Source organism: Chrysemys picta, chromosome 14 (genome assembly GCF_011386835.1).
Source record: "Chrysemys picta bellii isolate R12L10 chromosome 14, ASM1138683v2, whole genome shotgun sequence".
NCBI lineage: Eukaryota > Metazoa > Chordata > Testudines > Emydidae > Chrysemys > Chrysemys picta.
The window spans coordinates 20,314,901-20,329,801 of NC_088804.1; the positions used below are offsets into that span (position 1 = coordinate 20,314,901).

Below are 14,901 nucleotides of genomic sequence, written 5' to 3' on the forward strand. Positions count from 1 at the left end.
CCGGCGTCGACGGCAAGCACTTCCGGGATCGATCCGGGATCGATTTATCGCGTAAATCGATCCCAGAAGATCGATCGCTTACATAGAATCATAGAATATCAGAGTTGGAAGGGACCTCAAGAGGTCATCTAGTCCAACCCCCTGCTCAAAGCAGGACCAATTCCCAGCTAAATCATCCCAGCCAGGGCTTTGTCAAGCCGGGCCTTAAAAACCTCCAAGGAAGGAGACTCCACCACCTCCCTAGGTAACGCATTCCAGTGTTTCACCACCCTCCTAGTGAAATATCCAGACCAGGAAGTAAGTATAGACGTACCCAAAGACTAATGACTGTTCATGTTTTACGGTAACCATGTCTGTATTTCCTAGGTCACTTTTTTTATATTTTAGAAATGGTAACCACATCTCTAACAAGTTATTGTCACTGTCTAACCTCAACCCTGAGCTTTTCCATTATGAGAATGTCCGGCAATGCTTTAAGATTCATAATAAATAATAAAAATTAAGAAGTTCTGTGTTCTAATTTACTTCTTATATTGTAGGAAGGATGGAGTAGTGGCTGGGGAATGGGACTGGTCCCAATTCCTGGCTCAGCCACAGATTTCATGTGTGAGTTTGGGCAAATCACTTAATCTACACTGTGCCTCAGTTCTCTGTACATAAAATGGAGAATACCTAGTTACATCATAGACTCATAGACTCATAGACTTTAAGGTCAGAAAGGACCATTATGATCATCTGGTCTGACCCCCTGCATGCTGCAGGCCATAAAACCGTCCCTACCCCTTCCCTGGACTCTGCTGCTGAAGTCCCCAATCCTGTTATTAGTGACCTCAATCGGCAGAGACCCTCCTGCTAGAGATCCCTGCCCCATGCTGCGGAGGAAGGCGAAATACCTCCAGAGGCTCAGCCAATCTGCCCTGGAGGAAAATTCCTTCCCGACCCCAAATATGGTGATCAGTAAGACCCCGAGCATATAGGCAAGAGTCTCCATCCTGACCCCTTTTAGCCATTATGCTATTTACCTACCATTGCTTGGTTTTCCTTGACTACTATGTTTTACCATTAAACCATTCCCTCCATAAACTTATCTAACTTAATCTTAAAACCAGACAAGTCCCTCGCCCCCACCGTTTCCCTCGGAAGGCCGTTCCAATATTTCACCCCTCTAACGGTCAGAAACCTTCGTCTAATTTCAAGCCTGAACTTCCCCACGGCCAGTTTATATCCATTCGTTCTTGTATCCACGTTAGTACTAAGCTGGAATAATTCTTCTCCCTCCCTTGTATTAATCCCTCTAATATATTTAAAGATAGCAATCATATCCCCTCTCAGCCTTCGCTTTGTCAGACTAAACAACCCAAGCTCCTCTAGTCTCCTTTCATACGACAGGTTTTCCATTCCTCTGATCATCCTAGTGGCCCTTCTCTGCACCCGTTCCAGTTTGAGTTCATCTTTTTTAAACATGGGAGACCAGAACTGCACACAGTACTCCAAATGAGGTCTCACCAGCGCCTTGTACAACAAACTAATGTTGTGATGATAAAAAGCCATTAATGATCATGGGACATTCAGCCACTATGGTGATGGGAGATATACAAGTACTTAGATCAAAGCATTTACAAACATGCCACTCAGTGGTTAATACATAAACTATGTTCTTATACAGAGGGCCAAATTTCAACTTCAAATTTCTCAAAAGTAAAGTTAAATGTTTGCAGCTTCTGTTTTTCCCAAGGGAAAGTAAGGTTTGACAACAGCAGGTTTTTTATTAAAACACTTACAGTATTTCATTACCAGCATCTGAAACAGGCAATTGACTGAGCGAACATTACAAGGTCAATTGGCAGGAAAAAATTACACTTCTCAGATGCATACCTAATCTGGTTACAAATGTTCTATGCTTACTTTAGCAAACCAAATTTTCAAATGTAAAATCTAGCACTCATGCACATTATGCAGATTTGTGACATGCCCTGTAAGACTGTAAGTCCAGAATTCAATTAATGAATTATACTAATTCATAAGTATGGTTCTTATCTGTGACAGATTATTTTCTTCGTTTTATTTAACTACAATTTTTCTTTACTAATTTAATAATCTAAGAGGCGAGAGATCAAGGCTTTAGACTGAATGAAAAAAATGCTTCTTTTTATAGATTTAAATTAAAATATTCAGGGAAAAAATAAAATTTCAGAGAATACTAATTTCAAACCTTCAGTTTATTAGATTCCTTCTTTAATCTCAGAGCCCTGTTCCTGCAACTAGATCCATGTGGATGCAAGAGTTTGTCCACATGGGTGAGTTGGTAAAAATGGAACCTGCGTTACAAGGAGATCAGAAAGGCAAGGCCAAATTAAGCTCTGGAATAAAGCAGCCACTGAGAAATAAGACAATATCATGTCAAAAATAGTTGTAGGAGTGCAAGAAAAATGTAATAATTTGAGACCAAACATGTATTGTAATTTATAGTCACAATTAATACTATTTAGCACATATATAGGCCTTTTTATGTTCAAAGCACTTTATAAACCTTTTTATCAGTATCCATTACCCATATACTTGTTAGGGACTATGTACGTGTAACAATGTGTAAAAATAATAACCTCAGTAGACAAAACTAGATGGGGCATAGGAGAAAGGATGCAAACGTACAAACAAATCGACTGAGGCAATGTTTTCATGTGTTTTGTTGAGTCCATTATTTTTGTAGGTTCTCTCATTTTTACTTTTCCCTCCTCTTCCAGCCTCTCCTAGACCTGCACACATCCTATATCCACCTGCCCTGACTTTATAATGTCAATAGCAGTCTGATGGATTCAACTTGGTGTTGAAATAGGGGGCACCCGGTAAGGCCCCATCTGTTTTCGGCTCCAAGTGTTTTTGTTGTTGATTTTAAAAAATCTGATTCCTTCCAATACTTTCTCTACAACCTTCACTCATTTAGTCACAGCTCCATTCCAACCCTCATTCTCTACCCCTATTCCTACGATTTAGTTCTGTACTATAGATCAGTGTTTCCCAAACTTGGGACGCCCCTTGTGTAGGGGAAGCCCCTGGCGGACCGGGCCGGTTTGTTTACCTGCCGCATCCACAGGTCCGGCCGATCACAGCTCCCACTGGCCGTGGTTTGCTGCTCCAGGCCAATAGGAGCTGCGGGAAGCGGCGGCGAGTAAGTCCCTCGGCCTGCGTTGCTTCCAGCGGCTCCCATTGGCCTGGAGCATCAAACTGCAGCTAGTGGGAGCCGCGATCGGCCGGACCTGCGGATGGGGCAGGTAAACAAACCGGCCTGGCCCGCCAGGGGCTTTCCCTACGCAAGTGGCGTCCAAGTTTGGGAAACACTGCTATAGATAATTCCTACCCATTAAATTAGGAAAACATGAGAGAGGGCTAGTTAATCTGCCATTAGCTGTGCCACCCCTTTTCTAATTTGTTCCCACTACAGTGTAACCTTCTATCCCCACACCTCCATCCAAAAGTCAAACTCTTATTCTCAATAAATATTCATTGAACCAAAAACTATGAGATTAATTTCAGGTTTCAGAGTAGCAGCCGTGTTAGTCTGTATCCGCAAAAAGAAGAACAGGAGTACTTGTGGCACCTTAGAGACTAACAAATTTATTAGAGCATAAGCTTTCGTGGACTACAGCCCACTTCTTCGGATGCATATAGAATGGAACATATATTGAGGAGATATATATACACACATACAGAGAGCATAAACAGGTGGGAGTTGTCTTACCAACTCTGAGAGGCCAATTAATTAAGAGAAAAAAAACTTTTGAAGTGATAATCAAGCTAGCCCAGTACAGACAGTTTGATAAGAAGTGTGAGAATACTTACAAGGGGAGATAGATTCAATGTTTGTAATGGCTCAGCCATTCCCAGTCCTTATTCAAACCGGAGTTGATTGTGTCTAGTTTGCATATCAATTCTAGCTCAGCAGTCTCTCGTTGGAGTCTGTTTTTGAAGTTTTTCTGTTGTAATATAGCCACCCGCAGGTCTGTCACTGAATGACCAGACAGGTTAAAGTGTTCTCCCACTGGTTTTTGAGTATTTTGATTCCTGATGTCAGATTTGTGTCCATTAATTCTTTTGCGTAGAGACTGTCCGGTTTGGCCAATGTACATGGCAGAGGGGCATTGCTGGCACATGATGGCATATATCACATTGGTAGATGTGCAGGTGAACGAGCCCCTGATGGTATGGCTGATGTGATTAGGTCCTATGATGATGTCACTGGAATAGATATGTGGACAGAGTTGGCATCGGGGTTTGTTACACACCACACGATCCATTGTCTACAGCCAAGCTCTAAGATATAACCGCATTTGCTCCAATCCCTCGGATAGAGACAAGCACCTACAAGATCTCTATCAAGCATTCTTAAAACTACAATACCCACCTGCTGAAGTGAAAAAACAGTTGACAGAGCCAGACGAGTACCCAGAAGTCACCTCCTACAAGACAGGCCCAACAAAGAAAATAACAGAACACCACTAGCTGTCACCTTCAGCCCCCAACTAAAACCTCTCCAGCGCATCATCAGAGATCTACAACCTATCCAAGATGATTCTTTACTCTCACAGATCTTGGGAGACAGGCCTGTCCTCGCTTACAGACAACCCCCCAACCTAAAGCAAATACTCACCAGCAACCACACATCACGGAACAAAACCACTAACCCAGGAACCTATCCTTGTAACAAATCCCGATGCCAACTCTGTCCACATATCTATTCAAGTGACATCATCATAGGACCTAATCACATCAGCCATACCATCAGGGGCTCGTTCACCTGCACATCTACCAATGTGATATATGCCATCATGTGCCAGCAATGCCTCTCTGCCATGTACATTGGCCAACCCGGACAGTCTCTACGCAAAAGAATTAATGGACACAAATCTGACATCAGGAATCAAAATACTCAAAAACCAGTGGGAGAACACTTTAACCTGTCTGGTCATTCAGTGACAGACCTGCGGGTGGCTATATTACAACAGAAAAACTTCAAAAACAGACTCCAACGAGAGACTGCTGAGCTAGAATTGATATGCAAACTAGACACAATCAACTCCGGTTTGAATAAGGACTGGGAATGGCTGAGCCATTACAAACATTGAATCTATCTCCCCTTGTAAATATTCTCACACTTCTTATCAAACTGTCTGTACTGGGCTAGCTTGATTATCACTTCAAAAGTTTTTTTTCTCTTAATTAATTGGCCTCTCAGAGTTGGTAAGACAATTCCCACCTGTTTATGCTCTCTGTATGTGTGTATATATATCTCCTCAATATATGTTCCATTCTATATGCATCCGAAGAAGTGGGCTGTAGTCCACGAAAGCTTATGCTCTAATAAATTTGTTAGTCTCTAAGGTGCCACAAGTACTCCTGTTCTTTTTATGAGATTAATGAGGACTTTAATCCATTTTAAGTGATGAAGGAGTACTTCTTATGTTAGCACCATACTCATCCCCCCAAAAATTCAATGAGCATATGTATCTGTATTACACATGCTATATAGGCATTATTAATAAATGAAAAGAACAAAAGCATATTGCAATAATTAGGACTGGGAAGATAAAAATTATAACCCTTTCAACTCAGATACGTAATTCAAACCAATCATTCAAATGAAACATTCTATATAAAAGTACATGAGAGGTTTACTAATTTAAGCACCCTCTGTTTTAGTATGAAGCACCTAACTAATCAAAGATCATCACTCTGGATTTAGGTTACTGGCTAAACGCTGTGAACTTTACTGAACTCCAAACACTGCAATTATTCATATTCTTTGAATAGTAGAGGCATTGGCAGCTCCTTGATATGTTTTGCTGGTAAGATCCAGATGCACTTTCAAATGATCTAAAATAGTCTTGGTTGACCAGCATTGTACCCTGTAAAAAATAACAGCTACCTTGTTCACCATATCCTCTTACAGAAGACTTAAGGCAAGACATTTTCATCAGTCTTTTAAATCTTGTTCTTGTTGTTTCACTACATCTATTATTTAATATAGGGACCAAACTACTTCAGTTGGAGTCAGTTATATCACTATCAGCTTTTCTTTCCACTTTAAGGTTAGATGGATTATTGCTTTTAACAGTAACCTTGGCTCCTGCGTTAGTGTACATCAAGAATGCTTCCAAAGTTACTCTGTTGAAAATCTTCCTCTTCAAGAAAGCCTTTTGTCAGGAGTAAGGACCTGCTTACCTGCTAGCTTAAAACCCAGGCAGTCTAATGAGCGCAGCTGGGCCCAACTGAGATGCCAAATTGTCCAAATGACTGAGGGGATCAGCAGACCTGCCCTTAAGACTAGCAATAGGGCACTGGCTGCTCAAAGCATTTGCCCATGACAGCAATAACTCTCGAGCCTACTTTTTCCCAGCCTTTCCTCAGCCCAAATAATGCAGGCCTGACCCACAGCTCCAGTTCCTGTCTTTTGACTTCGGCTCTGACTTCGGCTCTGACTCTCAGCTCTCACATCTGGCCTCTGACTCCAGTTTACTCCTGAGGGAATACTGCACCAAAAAATTAAAAATTCTGCACACAATATTTTAAAATTCTCAAAATGTTGTGTGTCAATAAATAAACGTGGAGGCTCCAGCATAACAGTGGGGAGCACAGGCCACTGACTGCATGGAGGTGGGAGATCAACATGTACCCAGCAACCCCCTGGGTATGGACTCGGCAGTGAAGCTGCACCCGATCCTGACACGGTGCAAGGGCTAGGCATGTCCCAGAATCACCCCAGAACCCTGCACCTCTGCGCCAAGAGCACCGGGTGTGGGCAGTCAGGCTCAGCCCAGCAGGATCCAAATGTGGAGGGGCTTAGTGTGGGGGGAAATCCAGAGCTGGGGTGACAAGGTTCTATGTGGAGCAATCTGGGTGTGGATGGCTCAGTGGGGAGGATCTGGATACACAGGGGCTTGTTGGGGGGTGGGATCCAAGTGCAAGGGCAATGGGACTCTGCAGGTGGGCCCAGGTGAAGGTGGTTAGGGCTCAGTAAGAGAAGTCTGGGTGCGGTGGGGATGGGACTCAGCAGAGGGAGTTTGTGTGGGGGGGGGACTCATCAAGGAAGTTGAGTGCTGGAGGAGTGAGACTTGGTGGGGTGGGGGTCTGGGTACAGCTAGTTGATGCTCTGTGGAGTGACAGTCCAGGTGTGGGGCTCATCAGGGTGGTTCAGGTGGATAGGGGTGGGGCTTATTTGGGTGGGGGCTCAAGTGCAGGAGGCTCAGTTGGTGGGGTCTAGGTGCAAGGGTGGGGATCCAGATACAGGGGTGTGTGGCTTGGCAGGGGGTGGTCTCAGTGCAGGGGGATGGGGCTAGGCAGGGGAGGTCCAGGTGCAGGGCTCAGAGGGAGATGGTCTGGGTGCAGGGGGTCAGGGGAGGTCTAGATGTAGGGGGGCCCCTCAGTGGGGAAGGTTGGGGGGAGATTGGTGGGGGCAGGCAGTTTGAATGCAGGGGGGTCTTGATGCAGGGCTTGATGGGGGAGGTCTGGGTGCAGGGTTGCTCTGGATGCAGGAGGTGAGGCTTAGTGGGGTAGGGTGGTTGAGGCTTGGCAGCAGGATACGGGTATGGGGGAGTCTGGTACAATCTGACCTGGCCAGGACATCGCCAGCCCCACAGTGATTTACTGCTCCTCTAGCTGTTCCAGGCGCTCGTAACAAAGTGCCTGTTTGCTAGGGAGGGACATGTGACCTCTAGGGGCTTCTCTTTGCTTCCCCGTCATAAAGTCATTTTTCTGCGGGGAAGCAAAGAAATCTGCAACGGACATGAATTCTGCATACACAGTGGCACAGAATTCACCCAGGATACCACTTATGACCAGCAGCTCCAATTCTTGGCTGCCTGACTCCTCCATCAATCACTAGGCACGACCACCCACATCCCAGTCAAGTAACACCTTTCCACATTAAGTGACACAATACTAATACCCTCAACCCCAATCAAGTCCCTCCTCCCAAAAAATCAAAAGCTGACCTTAAGCAGAATTTTGTCCCCCAAAAGGGAAAAAAGCCAGAGACAACTGAAGTCTGCTACAGACTTCAGGACTGCTATTGAGTTTAGGCGGAAGACACTCAGAAACTACAATGACGGGAGGCAGCATAAAGCCCTAAAATAGATAGATATAACATCCTAGAATGCCTTACTTGCCCTGATAGCTGAAGCTTGAGAGCAAAGTTTTAGGAAAAGCAGTCCATTTTTCACAGTAATTTTAAATACACCTCTACCCCAATATAACGCGACCCGATATAACATGAATTCGATATAACACGGTAAAGCAGCGCTCCATGGGGGCGGAGCTACACACTCCGGTGGATCAAATCAAGTTTGATATAACGTGGTTTCACCTATAATGCGGTAAGATTTTTTGGCTCCCGAGGACAGCGTTATATTGGGGTAGAGGTGTATATGTTTCATCAATAAAGGTAATACTGAGATAGTACTAGAAAGAATTCTTGTTTGTAAAGCTATTTGAATTAGCTTTTCACTATTCCCAAAATAAATATTTCAGTAATGAGAAGCGGCAAATTACCATGCAAAACTGCAAACAAACTTCATCTGCTAACCTGGGAGAACATAAACTGCAATTACTGACTCAGGAGAACTCATAATTATCTTTTACCAGGAAAAAAAACTGAGTTATTTAAATTCTTTTCACAGTTTAGTTAGAGGAACCAATTAAAAAAAAAAAAAATCAACAAATTTTGTTTTAAAGGGACCAAACTTTTAAATGGCCTTTTGTAATAAAGAATTTTGTATGTGTGTATGCATATAATGTCTTTGTAATTCCATGATAAGGAGGAAAACATTCAATATATTTTACCAGTCTATTCCTTAAAGTATGCCATTAAAAACTAAGCATCATCCAAGTAAAAATAAGAGAAACAGAAGTGCCCTTGGAAGCAATTAAGGTTTTTGGAGTTTGCAAGACTTACAATATACAATATTGTTCAAATATAAATGTCCATTGTACTATTTCAAGAAATTAAGCTAACTTCTGCCAATGACCCCTTGTTTCACTGGTGTAAAGCCTTTTAGAACCTTTATTACTCCCCTTTACAAGACAGAGAAACCAACTCCAAACATATTTCTTTTGATACATCTTATTAAGTTTCTTCATCTTCTGAAATAAAAGAAACAGTTTATGTAATCCACTGTACTTGGACTTTATCATTGGATTTCAGAATTTGTTGCAACTAATGACATGTAACACAGCAGAAGCAGGGAACAATAAAGTATAAATTCAGGAGTTTATTCTCAAAACCCATTAACATAAACATAGGCATTTGCCAAACAAATCTTGAAATTGCTACAAACCAAACAGGAAACTATCTTGGATACTCAAATGTCAGTATTTTGTGCTGCCACTGCTCAACCTGAGACTTCAGAACAACATCAGCTTTTAACTAGTACAAATCTGTTTAGTTACCAGGAGGAAATGTTGACTAGCTACAAAAATTAAGAAAGTAGAAAGAATCTGGGCTTGTCTTCACTACCGGGGTAAGTCGACCTAAGTTACGCTACTTCAGCTATGTGAATAAAATAGCTGGAGTTGACGTAGCTAAGGTTGATTTACCCCGGCTTCTTCGAAGGGAGACGCTCTCTGCTTGACTTACCTTACTCTTCTCGGGGAGCTGGAGTACAGGAGTCGAATGGAGAGCACTCTGCTGTCGATTTAGCGGGTCTTCATTAGACCCGCTAAATCGACATCCACATCGATCTCCCTGGTAATGAAGACAAGCCCAGATTCTCAGCAGAGGCAAGAACTCAAGCAGCTCCTTTAACATAGAAGGGAGTGAGAAAGAAAAGTACAACAGAAGCTTAAGTGGCTCTTCCGTTGGGATCCTTGCAGTGGACAGCTGAAAGCCTTTCAGATGCAATCCGACTGAGAGTCACCACTGAAAATTTGTGCTACTAGTACAATATCTAGTAGATTAAACTAAACTGGAAAAAGGCACTCTTATTCTGGAATAAGAGTATCCACACATGAAGTTGCATATGAATAGATACTGTGCTTTAAATTCACACTGTACCTTAATCCAAATTTATTTTCAAGCATAGACAAGCCTTAAGATTGTAACCAGCTACATGAGACATGCTTGGGGGGGGGGGGGGGGAAGCTATTTGTGGTTTAACACTAAAAAAAAAGAAGCTAAACAATGCTCTAACAGAACCTTTGACTTAACTGTCATTACAAAGGAAAGTTCATAACTAAGATTGTCACCGTAAAATAATTGATAAATAATAAAAAACAAAAGCACACACAAAAACCCCAACACAATTAAAGATTTTTTTTTCCTTCTGAAAATGAGAGATTTCAAATTTGGAAGGCTTTCCCCACAAGAAGCTCAAACCTTGGGCCTAAATTTTGTTTAAAAAAATTATAAATAAAAGAACTGCAAGTACAAATTAAATACTAAATACATATGGCATTTTTATGTTAACATTGCAAGAAAGCAGCAACAAGCAATCACACTTTTCAAAGCGGAAGACACAAAAATATAAAAAAGGAAAGACCACACACTTACCAAACCTTGAGAAAGTATGTGCAGAGCTGGCTCTATCATCGTCCAAATTGGCCATTTCAAACTGATGCAGCTAATCATAAACGTCTCAGGCTAAACTACAGCAATTTTCAAAACTGTCCAGTGAGGGTTAGAAGCAATTAGCATTAAATTAGTGAAAGCAGTGTTAGCAGAGTTATTAACATGATGCACTGGACAATCAAGGGGATAATTAAGGTTATTTATTATTTATGTTTTCCCTTTTATACCCTAAAAATTGGTTTTCTTGTGCCTTAATTTTAATAAACAATCTTTAACCAAGTAACAGGACCTAGATTTACATAATCTTCCCATACTGAATAGTATAAAGAAGTAATATTACTTTATTTTGCAGTAAAATTCCTGGTTACTTTATAACAATGCTTTGAATATTTGCCCTATGACCTGATCCTGCATCACTGAAGTCAATGGGAGTTTTGCCACTGATATCAATATGTGCAGAATAAAGCCCATACATATTCTTCTCCAGGATTAAATAAATCCTTGATCCATGGGCAGCACTGAACTACTGGCTTGGAGAGGCTAGCCCCCCGCCCACGGCTTCTGCCCAAGGCCCCACCTGCCCATTGCCCCCGCCCAAGCCCAGAGCACCCCCACGGCCACCAGCCCCCCCACTGTCCTTCACCACTGGGCAACATGAGCACCGGCTCCAGTTGCCTGGAGCCCTGGGCCTTGGCCGGTCCCCCCTCCGCCCCCTCTAGCCCTAGCCCCAGCCCGGGACCCGGCCACAGGGGAAGAGCCAGAGAGCACCGTCGGGAAACAAGAGAGGACCCGGGGGCTGACCATGGGGAGCCTCCCCTGGCCTGTGATACCCGCCACCCATGCCTTGATCCAAAAGAAAAGCATTTCTTCTTCCATTAATAGTAAAGATGCAATGTTTGTGCTAAAACAAAGCAAGTAATACACAGATAAACAGTTATTGTAACCCAGTAATCTTTAGGCTATAAATAAACTACAGGTTGGTTTCCTTCTGCAGTACTATACCATGATTAAAATGCGGAGAATAGTAATTATTTGAATTGGTGTCTCTTATTTTGGTGGGTAAACACACAAAAACAAGCTAGTTTTCATAACTGGTGTTGAAAACTATGCCCTGATCCTGCAGACGAATCTGTGCAGGCAACCCTCTTACACATGTATGAAATCCTGCTGGGGTCACTGAGGCTCTGTACAGGTCAGATTGCAGGACTGGCCTATTACTGTATTATTTGCAGTACATTCCTACTAATACAGTTGTAATCAAATCATATTGATTGATTTAATTCATTGGTACTTATAAGTTTTTGTTGGCAAAAATTCATTTTGATACTTTTAACGTGTAATTGGAGTATGTACAAGTAGGTGTCTGCAGGACTGGGGCCTAAATGATATTTTATTTACTATGGGATACTGTAAAATGTGAGTCTCATACTTGTGATTGTAAACTTGAGTCACACTTACTAAGTTTTGCACTGAACATTCCATTTAAAAATGTAATTTGTGTAAACAATTTTTAATTTCCTTTTATATAAGCAAAAGTAGTTACATTTATTTCATAGTCAAGTATATGGTTAAATATGCATTTTCCTTTTAGATAGGAAGATTGACTGTAAAATTATGCTAGGTTAAAAACTGTCTTGCACATTTTGTAAGTTTAATTAAGTAGTATTGTGTGGTCAGCATTAAAAGTTGAATTCTTCTAATAACTATCTGAATGATACTACAAATATAGAGCTACAAACAAGCTTTTACAAAACCTAACTTTATGGGTCACATTGCAGTGACAGCTTCCCTTTAAGGGAAGCAATTTTTACAGTGTAACAAGTCACTACAAACTATTTTGTGTTTATGGCAGTGGTTCTTGTACCATTGTGGGCCGCATCAAATACTACCTGTATGGCCCTGAGGATGTCACATGGGCTGCAGCCCTGTGCTGTCTGGGCTGCAAGTGGCCCACAGACCACGCGTTGAGAACCACTGGTTTATGGCAATAAATTGTTAAGTAAACCAAGGATATTCATCTCAGGGGAGTGGAATTTAAGTCTAATCTGTGGTTCTCAGCAAAATTAGACAAAAGATCATGATTTTGATGCAAGAATATATTAGTGGTTTCAGAATAAATTACTGTTCAACAGCTTGTCAAACACAATGATGTGTGAAGCAAACCAGTTTCATTTACATGTGCTGAGCTGAACTTTATTGAAATTTAAATGTCTCATTAAACTCATGAATTTAAAATGTCTCAGCAAAGTTATGCATCAACAGAGTAGCAGATTTTTTAAATGACCTTAAAATTAATCCAAAATAATTTATTTCCAAACGAATGAGATCGGTTACAGTTTTTGTTTTTTACTGTGCAAGGTGTGAGGATGAAAAAAGAAACAAAAAGGTTAAGGCTTTAGAAAGGGATCTAAATTTGCGCTACAGGTAGGGGGTCCTACATCTCTGTCAGTTATTGTGAAAACAAGGACAGATGTAGTTTAATGGGGAAGTGCACCACGGGGCTAGAGAATGCGAGTTACCATAGCCCTGAACAAGCCTCAAAATTTTATCTCAGACTTTATCAGCGTTAGGTAAGAAGATGAGACGAAAACCGTGCAGCAGCAGCAACACTTGTGACTTCAACTCCACCGTGGCAGCTGCCCTTTGAGTGACCTGCGAAGCTGCCGGGGGCCCAAGCAAGCCAGAAATAGTGACAGCCACAGCTGAGGTGGAGAGTGGGGGGAGAGCGGGGCTCGTTTGAGAGAGGTGAGAAGAACAAGGCGAGCCCCATTCTCTCAGCGAGGGCGCAAGCAAACAGATCCCCGCAGCCCCCTCCCCATCCAGGCAAAGGGGTCAGACCTGAGCGCTTAAACCGGGCTCGCAGCTCCAACATCCTCCAGCTCACGTCTGCCAGATGCGACGCCATTGCGCGGAAGAACCACCACTACTACTCCCCTCCCCTCGCGCCTGCTCCACCGGGAAGAGGCCGACGCGATAGCACGGCTCTGTCCGCTGTTGTTACCCTGACCGGCCGTAAACACGCCCGTGACGCTGTCGCAAACGCGTCTGTTCAGTCAGTCCGGAAGTGAAGCGAGGATTGTGACGGCCCCTCCCCCCCGCTGCCGTAAGTGATGCTGGCGGCGGTCGCGGCAGACTGTGAGGGGGTTGGAGGTGCTGGAGGATGGGGCGCTGCTACCTGTTTGGTCTGTGCTTGCTCCTCGGGCTGCTGAGGGCTGGCCGGGGGCTGCAGAACGTCACCGCCCAGCTCTTCGGGGCCGAGGCCTTCGGGACCCTGGCGGCCTTCGGGGACTTTAACTCGGATAAGCAGACGGACCTGTTCGTGCTGAGGGGCGGTAAGTGCGGGAGGGGCTGGGCCCCTGGGGGACTGGAGCGCCCCCAGCCTCTAGGGGCAATGGCGTAGGTGGGGTGAGGCTGCCCCCTTAGCAGCGGAGATGGGGCACAGTCCACTGGTTACGGAAACGGCTTGAATGCCATGGATCGTCTCTTCTCTTCTCATACCGGACCTACCTCTGCCGTCTCTGAGCCCCTTAGCTGAGGAATGGTGCACCCCATATGGGCAGGCCCATGAATTACGTTTATATAACGTAATAAGGGAGTAAGTAGTGGATGTAACTCTTAAATATTAATAGTCTTGATAGTAACACAGGTTAATTTCTAATTGTATCTATGATCACAAAATAAGGTGTGAGTGTTAACAAGTCCTTCGGCCAAGGGCTTCTCATCTCTGTGAAACAATATTGACATTTTTGTCAGAGGGAGACTTTGGGACAATATTGTATTATCAGTGGCTTATAGTCTAAAGTATGTCATTTAATAGTCGTAGCCTTACCCCTCAATCAGCATTATACTGAAGATGCTTGTAACAAAAATTGAAGTAATGTTATGTCTTCTAGGGGAATTAGCTCAAGTGGTAGAGTGCTTGTTTAGCATGCGAGAGGCAACAGGAACAATGCCCATGTTCTGTGGGCAAATATAGTGCCCATCTATAAAAAGGGAAATAAGGACAAAACAGGGAATTACAGATCAGTCAGTTTAACTTCAGTACCCAGAAAGATAATGGGGCAAATAATTAAGCAATTTGCCAATATCTAGAAGATCGTAAGGTGATAAGTAACCGTCAGTATGGATTTGTCAAGAACAAATCATGTCAAGCCAATCTAATAGCTTTCTTTGACAGGGTAGCAAGCCTTGTGGATAGGGGGGAAGCGGTAGATGTGGTATATCTTGACTTTAGTAAGGCTTTTGATACGGTTTCACATGACCTTCTCAGAAACAAACTAGGGTAATACAATCTAGATAGAGCTACAGTGGGTGCATAATTGGTTGCAAAACAGTTCACAGAG

General features: G+C 43.0%; 2 protein-coding genes across 2 annotated transcripts in view; one reads left to right on the plus strand and one right to left on the minus strand.

Moving 5' to 3' along the window:
• Positions 1–13,535, minus strand: part of PHKB (phosphorylase kinase regulatory subunit beta) — a 198,370-nt gene extending 184,835 nt beyond the window's left edge. Inside the window, 2 exon segments of the mRNA XM_005289835.4 lie at positions 10,541–10,653; positions 13,397–13,535. Of these exon segments, the coding sequence (XP_005289892.2) occupies positions 10,541–10,595 (55 nt within the window). The 5' untranslated portion in view covers positions 10,596–10,653; positions 13,397–13,535.
• A 183-nt stretch (positions 13,536–13,718) lies between these two features.
• Positions 13,719–14,901, plus strand: part of ITFG1 (integrin alpha FG-GAP repeat containing 1) — a 206,060-nt gene continuing 204,877 nt past the window's right edge. The window contains exon 1 of the mRNA XM_065567608.1: positions 13,719–13,890. Within this exon, the coding sequence (XP_065423680.1) occupies positions 13,719–13,890 (172 nt within the window). The remainder of the gene's footprint in view (positions 13,891–14,901) is intronic.